This window comes from Oncorhynchus tshawytscha, linkage group LG19, assembly GCF_018296145.1.
Source record: "Oncorhynchus tshawytscha isolate Ot180627B linkage group LG19, Otsh_v2.0, whole genome shotgun sequence".
In the NCBI taxonomy this organism is placed as follows: Eukaryota; Metazoa; Chordata; class Actinopteri; order Salmoniformes; family Salmonidae; genus Oncorhynchus; species Oncorhynchus tshawytscha.
In genome coordinates, this window is record NC_056447.1 from 3561805 (window position 1) to 3574346 (window position 12542).

Genomic DNA, 12542 nt, shown 5'->3' on the forward strand with positions numbered 1-12542 from the left:
TCAAGTGGTGAGTCACGTGTCACACAGTGTGTGGTTTGTCACACGGTGAACCTGACCTGAACTGACTGACGAGAAACAGGATGTGTTGATGCTGGTAAAGCCTGGTTAAGACACACAACAATAGGGAGAAACTAAAGGGTCACTCCAGAACCAGAAGAGCTGGGAATGAAATGCACTCAGATGGCCAGTTTATTAGGTACACCCATCTACTACCGGGTCAGAACCCCATTTGCCTCCAGAACAGCCTGAGTTCTTTGGGGCATGAAAACGTTGCTCAATTTGTATCCAGGAAAACATTCCCCACACCATTACACCACCGCTACCAGCCTGTACCGTTGACATCAGGCAGGACGGGGCCATGGACTCATGCTGCTTACACCCTGACTGCCCTCAGCATGACGCAACAGGAACCGGGATTTGTCGGACCGGCAATGTTTTTCCACTCCTCAATTGTCCAGTGATGGTGATGGCGTGCCCACTGGAGCGCTTCTTCTTGTTTCTAGTTGATAGGAGTGGAACCCGGTCTGGTCGTCTGCTGCGATAGCCCATCCATGACAAGGACTGACGAGTTGCTCGTTCCCGAGATGACGTTCTGCACACCTCTGTTGTACTGCGCTGTTTTTTGTCTGTTTGTGGCCCGCCTGTTAGCTTGCACGATTCTTTCCATTCTCCTTCAAGTTTTCACCCACGGGACTGCTGCTGATTGGATGTTTTTTTGTTTGTTGCACCATTCTTGGTCAACCTTACATACTGTCGGTGCGTGAAAAGTCCAGGAGGCCGCTCAAAGTCGCTCAGGTCACTTGTTTTGCCCAGCGTTCAATCGAACAGTAACCGACTGCCTTGATGCCCGTCTGCCCGCTTCATATAGCACGCCACGGTCACATTTTTCATTGTCTGTAGGGGCGAACCATTTTCTTGAACGAGGCCAACCGGTGTATATGACATGTTTTCTCACTTTTCGGTTTAAAAGTGGCCTGAGCGAGACGCACACAGTGAACGGCAGCGAAGGGAAAGGGGGGTATGGAGAAGAAGGTAGAGAATGACAGAGAAGGAGTGTGGGAGAGATGTGTTGTCCTGTGATGTGAAACATGGCCATGCTGGTGTGACAAGGTTGGCCCACGTGACACATTACCTCTTGAACTACAAGGTGCACGTGCCCCTTTTATTGGACAGGTGTGTGTGTGTGTGTGTGTGTGTGTGTGTGTGTGTGTGTGTGAGAGAGAGATTGTGGGTGAGGGGCAGTGGGAAAGTCCCTTTATGGTGCCCATTCGTGGTGTACGGTCATCATCGGTCATTGGAGTGATTTGGGTCACTCGATCTGTCACACCCTCTCGCAGCAAATGATAGAGGGGACCTTTGCCCAAACACGTCTGAGCAAACACACGCACGCGCACACACACACACACACACACACACACACACACACACACAGCAGTGCCAGCTGCCAGTGCCAATCAATGACATCATATCACCATTGAGTGTTATCTTTACTGACGGGCTGTATGTATCGCACCCTGCTAGTGGACTCTGCTACAGCGCTTTGATGGTTAGAACCGTCACCCACCTGCAACAATCTACTGGGAATCGCATGGACAGATAATAACTGCCTGTGGGGACTGGGAGGCAACAGATCACTGAAGTTGTTCCATGAATTCCTGACCTCTTGAGGTTTTCATGTCTGATAGTAGCACTGTGGTGATGTTGGGTGACCAACACACACATACTCAGCTCTGCATTACCCTTGTGACCAATGACCCTGTACGTGTGTGTGTGTGTGTGTGTGTGTGTGTGTGTGTGCGTGTGCATTTGGCATTCCAAGGTCCTCTCTGCAGCACCTAATCTCACGTTTCTCCTGTCTGTCTTCTCTGCAACAATACACCTGTTTCTGCTCTGTAGCACTCCCGTCTTCTCTGCAACAATACACCTGTTTCTGCTCTGTAGCACTCCCGTCTTCTCTGCAACAATACACCTGTTTCTGCTCTGTAGCACTCCCGTCTTCTCTGCAACAATACACCTGTTTCTGCTCTGTAGCACTCCCGTCTTCTCTGCAACAATACACCTGTTTCTGCTCTGTAGCACTCCCGTCTTCTCTGCAACAATACACCTGTTTCTGCTCTGTAGCACTCCCGTCTTGCAACAATACACCTGTTTCTAGCACTCCGTCTTCTCTGCAACAATACACCTGTTTCTCTTCTCTGCAACAATACACCTGTTTCTGCTCTATAGCACTCCCGTCTTCTCTGCAACAATACACCTGTTTCTGCTCTGTAGCACTCCCGTCTTCTCTGCAACAATACACCTGTTTCTGCTCTATAGCACTCCCGTCTTCTCTGCAACAATACACCTGTTTCTGCTCTGTAGCACTCCCGTCTTCTCTGCAACAATACACCTGTTTCTGCTCTATAGCACTCCCGTCTTCTCTGCAACAATACACCTGTTTCTGCTCTGTTTCTGCTCTAGCACTCCCGTCTTCTCTGCAACAATACACCTGTTTCTGCTCTGTAGCACTCCCATCTTCTCTGCAACAATACACCTGTTTCTGCTCTATAGCACTCCCGTCTTCTCTGCAACAATACACCTGTTTCTGCTCTGTAGCACTCCCGTCTTCTCTGCAACAATACACCTGTTTCTGCTCTATAGCACTCCCGTCTTCTCTGCAACAATACACCTGTTTCTGCTCTATACCTGTTTCTGCTGTATCTTCTCTGCACTCCCGTCTTCTCTGCAACAATACACCTGTTCTCTGCTGTTTCTGTAGCACTCCCGTCTTCTCTGCAACAATACACCTGTTTCTGCTCTATAGCACTCCCGTCTTCTCTGCAACAATACACCTGTTTCTGCTCTGTAGCACTCCCGTCTTCTCTGCAGTAGCAGTTGAAACCATTGCGTTTCTACCCAGAACATTCTAAGCTCCCACTGTATGCCATTTCCCCCTACTTGCCTGTGTCATGTTTGTTGCCCATACAGTTATATTTGAAGCCAGATGTCTCGCTGTTGTACACAGATAGTTCTTCAGCTGAGAGGGTGAGGTCTTAGAGTCACAGAGGGAAAAGGTTTTTTATCTTCTGTCGTACATTTTTTATGTTGCTCATTTCCCAGGCAATGTGAGGACACAGTCCTCTCTATTTCTCTGCTTCTCTCGTTCCCCCTCCCTCCTTATCTCTGCGGAGGTGGGAATGCAGACGACATGATTAGCCACTTTTCTCTATTTACATCCTGCTGTGATGCCAGCTCACTGTTGGCATTTTGACTTCCACGCTCTATCGTCTCTCTCCCGCGCTGTTTCCCTCTCTCTCTCTCTCTCTCTCGCTCTCTGTCACGCCCTGACCTTAGAGATCCTTTTTATGTCTCTATTTGGTTTGGTCGGGGTGTGATTTGGGGTGGGTATTCTATTATTTGTATTTCTATGTCTGGCCGGGTAGGGTTCTCAATCAGGGACAGCTGTCTATCGTTGTCTCTGATTGAGAACCATACTTAGGTGGCCCTTTGTCCCACCTGTCTTTGTGGGAGGTTGACTTTGTTTATGGCACATAGCCTTTAGCGTCACGGTTTGCTTTGTAGTGTTCATTGTTTTGTTGGGGCGTCTTTTCTAATAAAAAGAAAATGTACGCTCACCACGCTACACCTTGGTCCTCTTCTTTCAACGGCCGTGACACTCTCTCTCCCCCTCTCTTTCTCTTCTCCAACCTTTTATCTGTCTCTCCTTCTCTGTTATTCCTATGTAACACCTGCAGTGTTAGTGGTAGAACAGCAGTATAGTAGTGTAGTGCTGCAGCCTGCAGGCTGGCGAAGGTGAGGAACTGAGCTGGTTCGTATGCTGCAGTAGGTCGACTCCAGAGGTTATTAACCTCTAACAATGCAGTAATCATGCAGATACTGAAGTACTGTCTCTCTACCAGGGTTGGGCTCAAATCAGAATTTTGGAATTGACTCCCATTCAACTCATGGCTTGAAATTCTAATTGAATTGGCCACACCCCACAGGATGTAGAATTGGAATTTGAGTGACAGGAAGTAGAATTTCAGTGCAATTCAAAGAAATTCCACTCAGTCATAGAACATGAGGTTTCATTGAATCTGACAGGTCACACTTCCAGATACCAAAGGATATATCACTTTTAACCTTCATGCTTAGATTAGCCAATTATATTTCCACCAACCATTTCATTTGTTTGGCTTCTTTTAGAAGACCTCGGGGTCAACTTGACGGTTCAACTAATGCATTCTGGGAAATGTTGTATTTTCCCAATATTGAACAAAATGTAAGTGATTAATTAAATATAATAACTTAGTATATTTGCATACAGGTTTTGTTTTCCTTAATAATTAAATAATCCTGAAAATGAATTGTTTCAACAACATTTAATATTCATGTATTTAACGACATGTTTTATGTACAATGTGAATATTTATATAGACTACACCTAATATGGAATAGAATAGGCATTTGTTTTATATACAATATGAATATTTATATAGACTACACCTAATATGGAATAGAATAGGCATTTGTTTTATATACAATATGAATATTTATATAGACTACACCTAATATGGAATAGAATAGGCATTTGTTTTATATACAATATGAATATTTATATAGACTACACCTAATATGGAATAGAATAGGCATTTGTTTTATATACAATATGAATATTTATATAGACTACACCTAATATGGAATAGAATAGGCATTTGTTTTATATACAATATGAATATTTATATAGACTACACCTAATATGGAATAGAATAGGCATTTGTTTTATATACAATATGAATATTTATATAGACTACACCTAATATGGAATAGAATAGGCATTTGTTTTATATACAATATGAATATTTATATAGACTACACCTAATATGGAATAGAATAGGCATTTGTTTTATATACAATATGAATATTTATATAGACTACACCTAATATGGAATAGAATAGGCATTTGTTTTATATACAATATGAATATTTATATAGACTACACCTAATATGGAATAGAATAGGCATTTGTTTTATATACAATATGAATATTTATATAGACTACACCTAATATGGAATAGAATAGGCATTTGTTTTATATACAATATGAATATTTATATAGACTACACCTAATATGGAATAGAATAGGCATTTGTTTTATATACAATATGAATATTTATATAGACTACACCTAATATGGAATAGAATAGGCATTTGAATTTCAGTGAATTAAATTATATTTCCTTTCATTCAAATTACAATTCTGTATTCTGCTTACTACTTCAACTCAAATTCAATTCAAATTGAATAATTGAATTGGAATGTGAGGCATTCTCAGAAGAAGGAAGGAGGTCTGAGGGTGAAAGTGAAGATTTATATCTTCTTGAATTAGGAATATTGTACAATTATCTGAACCCCCGTACAGCAACGATGCATCTTGGGATACCTGTGCAGGTGAATGTGATCGCCTTAAGGATTAAAGGACAGCCTTTAACAGTGACCCATTTACACTTATGTACAGTGGACGTGTGTGTGTGTGTGTGGGGGGGGAGAGTGAGAAGCTGTTCTGTAATCCTCAGGTGATGATTTCACCCTCTAGCTGTAGCCCTGATCCCATTAGGATGGAACACCTTGTGCAGAGGAGGGGGAGATGGGAGTGTCTCAGTAGAGGTTAGGGTGGAGGCCCTGTTGACCTTTAACACACACACAAGCGTATCCTGTAGAGTATCAGGCTTCAGATAGAATCAGTGGACTCTGAATGGTTCAGGTGACCACTTTATTGGAGGTTGTGTTGAAACACAGAGTAGACGCTCAGGTTGAGATGCTATCGCCACTCTCTTGGCTCACTGAACACGCACGAGGAAAAAGACTGGTGACAACCGTGTAAAAGAGGTGTTATGCATGTTTTGTAGATGTGTTTTAAACATGTCACAGGGGTCTTTTTTAAAAAGGGATACTTTGGTATTTTTGGCAGCAATGCCCTTTATCTCCTTCCCCAGAGTCAGGTGAACTCGTGGATACCATTCTTATGTCTCTGTGTCCAGTATGAAGGAAGTTAGAGGTAGTTTCGCGAGCCAACGCTAACTAGCGTTAGCTAGCAGATACCCATAGACTTCCAGTCATTGTGCTAATGCTAGTTAGCAATTTCGCTAGCGCTAGTAAGCAACTTCCTTCAAACAGCACACAGAGTTCTTGAAATGTTCCGTATTGACTGACCTTCATGTCTTAAAGTAATGATGAACTGTCATTTCTCTTTGGTTATTTGACCTGTTCTTGCCATAATATGGACTTGGTCTTTTACCCAATAGGGCCATCTTCTGTATACCACCCCTACCTTGTCACAACACAACTGAGTGGCTCAAACACATTAAGAAGGATAGAAATTGCCCAAATTAATTAAGGCACACCTGTTCATTTAAATGAATTCCATGTGACTACTTCTGAAGCTGGTTGAGCAAAGCTGTCGTCACGGCAAAGGATGGCTACTTTGAAGAATCTCAAATATAAAATATATTTTGATTTGTTTAACACTTTTTTGGTTCATACATGATTCCATATGTGTTATTTCATAGTTTTGATGTCTTCACTATTATTCTACAATGTAGAACATAGTACAAATAAAGAAAACCACTTGACTGAGTAGGTGTCCAAACCTTTGACTGGTAGTGTGTATATATATACACACTGTATATATGGCTCAGTCTGGCTGTACCCATACCAGCCGTCTGTGTGTCTGTCTGACCTTGGCCTGCCTCAGTCACGTGTGTGTGGTTGTTGGCCCATACATTCTGAGAAGGCTAATGTGTAACGGTAAGCACAAACACACACTGTCACACTCCGAGGCACGCACACAAACACACAATATTGCAGAGTAATACTCTCCCAAATACTCTCGTCCACTGCATTGCTAGAACTGTGTACCGTCCACAGTATCAGCATGTGTGGGTACCATGCCCCATAACACTGTGAGGCTCAGTGAACAGTGTTCCTGTGCAGTTTTGCCCAGCATCTACAGTATAGTGCCGCCTTTATGCTATCTGAAGGATGGAGGGAGTGCATGAAAACAACAAGAAGAAAAGGGTTATTCTAGTCTCTTTTTCTCCTCCCTTCTCTCTCTCTCTCTCTCTCTCTCGCTTCCATCTCTCTTCTCTCTCTCTCTCTCTCTCTCTCTCTCTCTCTCTCTCTCTCTCTCTTCCATCTCTTTCTCCTTGGCTCACTCTTTTTTACATCTCTTCTTCTTCTTCTTCTTCCATCTTCACCTCCCGTTTCTGTCTCTCTCTCTCTCTCCTGTCTTCCTCCCCTCTCTCTGTCTCTCTCTCTGCCTCCCTCTCTCTCTCTCTCTCTCTCTCTCTCTCTCCTGTCTGCCTCCCCCTCTCTCTGTCTCTCTCTCTCTCTCCTCCTCCTTCTCTCTCTCTCTCTCTCCTCTCTTCTCTCCTGTCTGCCTCCCCTCTCTCTCTCTCTCTCTCCTGTCTGCCTCCTCTCTCTCTCTCTCTCTCTCTCTCTCTCTCTCTCCTGTCTGCCTCCCCTCTCTCTCTCTCTCTCTCTCTCTCTCCTGTCTGCCTCCCCCTCTCTCTCTCTCTCTCTCTCTCTCTGTCTGCCTCCTCCTTCTCTCTCTCTCTCTCTCTCTCTCTCTCTCTCTCTTCTCTCCTGTCTGCCTCCCCTCTCTCTCCTGGTGCTGTCAAGCGGTTGTTTAGTGATGCGGTGTTTCCGAGCCGCAGTAGGCTAGGCGCTGGCTGCTGGTCATGTGACCCAAACTTGCCTGACAACATGGAGAAGGAGCCTGGCTGGCGTGTCTCGCACACACAACCACACGTACACACAAGCGCGTAGACAAAAACACAGGCGCATGCTCGCCTCTCCTCCTCTCTGACAAACACATTGTGACAAAGCATATACAGCTGATGCACTGAACAGGGCTTGCGCTGTCCACTTTCACCCGTTTGGATTCTGAGTTTTGTTTTTGACAGATAGGACTTGTATAATTCTATTGCCATTATTTAATGTTACATCGTCAATTCATGGTTATCAATGCGAAAACACCACACAATTTTTTTTTTAAACTCCGTGTCTACGTTGTGTAATATTTTGCTACATTTTGTTCCAGTAACCCTACCACCCGCCCAATTTTCCTCATCAATTTACATGCAATAGCCCATAATGACAAAGCCAAAAAAGTTTGTTCTAAATGTTTGGAAATGAATCAAATAAAAAAAACAGAAGTATAAGTATTCAGACTCTTTGCTATGAGACTCGAAATTGAGCCCAGATGCATCCTGTTTCCATCGATCATCCTTCAGATGTTTCTACAACTTGATTGGAGTCGACCTGTAGTAAAATCACCTGATTGGACATGATTTGGAAAGACACACACCTGTCTATATAATGTCCCACAGTTGACCGTGCATGTCAGAGCAAAGACCAAGCCATGAGGTCGAATGAATTGTCCGTAGAGCTTCGAGACAGGATTGTGTTGAGGCACAGATCTGGGGAAGGGTAACAAAAATATTCTGCAGCATTGAAGGTCCCCAAGAACACAGTGGCCTCCATTATTCTAAATGGAAGAAGTTTGAAACCACCAAGACTCTTCCTAGAGCTGGCCACCAGGCCAAACTGAGCCATCAGGGGAGAAGGGCCTTGGTCAGGGAGGTGACCAAGAACCCGATGGCCACTCTTACAGAGCTCCAGTTCTTCTGCGGAGATGAGAGAACCTTCCAGAAGGACAACCATCTCTGCAGCACTCCACCAATCAGGCCTTTATGGTAGAGTGGTCAGACAGTAGCCACTCCTCAGTAAAAGGCACATGACAGCCCACTTGGAGTTTGCCAAAAGGCACCTAAAGGACTCAGACCATGAGAGAGAAGATTATCTGGTCTGATGAAACCAAGATTGAACTCTTTGGCCTGAAAACCAAGTTTCACATCTCGAGGAAAGCTGGCACCATCCCTACGGTGAAGCATGGTGGTGGAAGCATCATGCTGTGGGGATGTTTTTCACCGGCAGGGACTGGGAGACTAGTCAGGATTGAGGGAAAGATGAACGAAGCAAAGTACAGATCCTTGATGAAAACCTGTTCCAGAGCGCTCAGGACCTCAGTCTGGGGCGAAGGTTCACCTTCCAACAGGACCACGACCCTAAGCACACAGCCAAGACAACGCAGGAGTGGCAAGTCTCTGAATGTCCTTGAGTGGCCCACCCCGGGCCTGGACTGGAGACCGATCTGACATCTCTGGAGAGACCTGAAAATAGCTTTGCAGCGATGCTCCCCATCCAACCTGATAGAGTTTGAAATGATCTGCAAAGAAGAATGGAGAACCTCCCCAAATACAGGTGTGCTTGTAGCATCATACCCAAGAAGACTCTAGGCTGTAATCTCTGCCAAAGGTGCTTCAACAAAGTACTCAGTAAAGGGTCTGAATACTTATGTAAATCTCGTACTTCAGGTGTTTTATAAATATATTTGCCAAAATTGATTAAAAAAACGGTTTTTGCTTTGTCATTATGAGGTATTATTGTGTGTAGATTGACGAGGGGGGAAAACAATTGTAATCCATTTTAGAATAAGACTGTAACATAACAAAATGTGGAAAAAGTCAAGGGGTCTGAATACTTTCCGAATGCACTGTAAATGTATAGGTAAGTTTGTTAGGGGCATTTTTCCCTCCAGATGAACAAAAGCAGTAAGCCTCTGTCTTTGAAAGTACAGATGTAGGATCTTAATTTGATCCCTCTTTTGGTGCTGAAAATGTTCCTGCATAGTAGGAAATACAAATTGTGTAGTGTATTCAAGGTTTAAAAGGTTTCCAAAGTTTTGTAATTTCCACTTGTAAATGTCAGACTTGGTTAGCCCTGAATGAACATAAATGTATGCTTTACTGAAAACAGTATCTGTGCAACATAGCCATGTTTTACTCATTCGTTACGAGACCTTCATACCTGCGTCCATTAATGCTGCCCTCCATTCTCTGCCGTCTTCTTCCTCATTCATGTTTCTGCAGGTTGAGATGGGCAGGAAACAGGAAGTGGTGATGTACGACCAGAGTTCCAAAGAGGCGGGGCAACTATCCAAAGACTGCTTTGTCCACATCCTACTGGGCAAGCTGGAGGGCACCTTCCACCGAGTCTCCCTGCTCACCGGTAGGCACTTACTCTGTGTGTGTGTGGGTGTGGGTGTGTGTGTGTGTGTGTGTGTGTGTGTGTGTGTGTGTGTGAGATAATAGAAACCACCATCCTGGAGTTAGTGTTTACGAGCAAATGACGCCATGGTGTTTCACAGCTGATCCCAAGTCAGTTCCTGTGTGTATGTTAAGATGTGGCCTGCATTGAACAAGTAGGTATTTACTGTTGGGATCAGCTTTCTCAAAAGAGAAAAGCATGCAAACATTTAAGAACCGTGTGCTACTTATCCTGTCATCTATAAAATGTCTTGCGCAACCAAATTAGTTTGTAACACTTTACAAAGTTATTTTGCAATTCTACCCCTGTAAAAGTAATTTTCCTGATGACGCACAGTGGAGGACTGTCTGATTAAAAAAAATCGCATTTCCGTTCACGTTCCCTCACCTCGCCGCCTCTCCTCGATTACCTTTGACCTTTTTCAAAAGGAGTCGAGAGAGGACGGAGGAGAGAGGACAGGAGTTGAGCAAATCCAATTGAGAGAAGGCCTAGATCTCTGCAGCTGCTTTGAGTGGAGCAGAGTGCCATGTGTCTATTTGGGCAGCAGATGTCACTAGTGAACATCATCTGTAATTGTGTCCATCATCCATCATGATCCACAAACATACTTTTTCACTCTTAAGGAGGAAGTGAGGGAGGAAGGAAGGAATTAGGAAAGGAAGAATGAAGAAAAGAAATAATACCGAGTAATTGTGGACACCGATGAGTTTTGTGGTACAGGCCTCTCCAAAGAACCCCTCCCCCACAACCCCACGTCCACACTACACACACCAAACACTTCTCTCTCCTAGCCCTTTAAACTTGGGGATTAAGCTTAAGTTAAACTAATACCTGTCTATCAAATCAGCCAGTCTTTTTACCTTTTTTTGGGGGGGGGGGTAGCCATTCTTATCAACCAGTCTTATTTACCATACTTAACAGCTTGTCATATTGGCTGCTAAGCACCCTCAAAGTTAGATTGGAGGCCTGACGTGTGTATTAGCTGGCTCTGCAGAGGCTTAATAACTTCTCAGTATGGGACTGCAGCGCTGCGGAGAGACAGTGGCAGTAAGCACACAGAGGCTTATGCGCGCGCACACACACACATGGATACACAGACGCACAAACACACATAGACACACACAGGGAGGCTTAGGCTCAAATGTGTCAAATGAATAATCTCACTCACTCAGGCTTGGGAGAGAGACCGTGTGTGTGTGTGTGTGTGTGTGTGTGTAAAGATGTGTCCTACTCCTGTAAATCTCCAATAGCATAGTCAGATTACACTTTCCATGAGTCATTCATAGAGGTTCTCTCTACATTAATGTACTTAAGATCCCCAATTTGTCACAGACACACACACACACACACACACACAGACACACACACACACACACACACACACACATGTACCATGTAAGCCTGAAGAAGAAAGATCCCCTGTCAGCGGTTCTCTCTCGCTCACATTTCTTCCATTTCTGTCCCCTTCTCTGCTGTTTCCACGACAACAGCGGAAGAGAATATCCTGTGGGATATGATTCAGCCAATGAGAATGACTGTTGCTGTGTAGTGTCGGTGTCAGTGGTGTTAAGTCATAGCAGAATAACGTGTGTGTGTGTTTTGTGTGTGTATACGTGTGTGTGTATATCGGGGTCATGGGCGATAACAGTGGTCTCTGTCCCCAGCTGAGCTTCACTGGGTCATAAACAGGACTAGTTGTCTGAGCCCGTCCATCACCTGTAATGATGTCACTTCCTGTTTAGAGTACCGCGTGTGTGCATTCATGCGCGTGTGAGAGAGAGAGAGAGAGAGAGAGAGAGAGAGAGAGAGAGAGAGAGAGAGAGAGAGAGAGAGAGAGAGAGAGAGAGAGAGAGAGAGAGAGAGAGAGAGAGAGAGAGAGAGAGAGAGAGAGAGAGAGAGAGAGAGAGAGAGAGAGAGAGAGAGAGAGAGAGAGAGAGAGAGAGAGAGAGAGACGGCACACACAAAACAGAGTGACAATGTGGGGGAGAAAGAGCGAGTGAGAGGTGCCGACAAAGCGAGAGAGAGATGCGAGCTCCCCTGCTGTTCTGAGGTCGGCAACGCCGGCCTGTTGGCAGCCAGTCGTCATGGCAGCACAGCAGGGCGGCAGGATGTGCCCGGGTCAAAAGTCAATCTGGTCACACGTCTTATGGCATTGGCTCGAGCATCTGGTCACGTGTGTGTTTCTGCCCGTTTTCCACTTCATTCTGTTTCTTCAGACCTTCAGTTAACACCGTCCCGATTCCCCGGATTCATTTAGCTCCCATACACTTCCCTGCTCCATTACACTACCCTGCTCCCATACACTTCCTGCTCCCATACACTTCCCTGCTCCCCCACACTTCCTGCTCCCATACACTCCCTGCTCCCCCACACTTCCTGCTCCCATACACTTC

At 44.7% G+C, this 12542-nt stretch overlaps 1 protein-coding gene across 3 annotated transcripts in view; it reads left to right on the forward strand.

The window, feature by feature from the left end:
• The window catches only part of LOC112218234 (dual specificity protein phosphatase 8-like), a 72039-nt gene that overhangs the window by 18552 nt on the left and 40945 nt on the right, over nucleotides 1-12542 (forward strand). For all 3 annotated transcript variants that reach the window (XM_042301242.1, XM_042301240.1, XM_042301241.1), the window contains exon 3: nucleotides 9972-10110. In XM_042301242.1, coding sequence (XP_042157176.1) covers nucleotides 9972-10110 — 139 coding nt within the window. The remainder of the gene's footprint in view (nucleotides 1-9971; nucleotides 10111-12542) is intronic.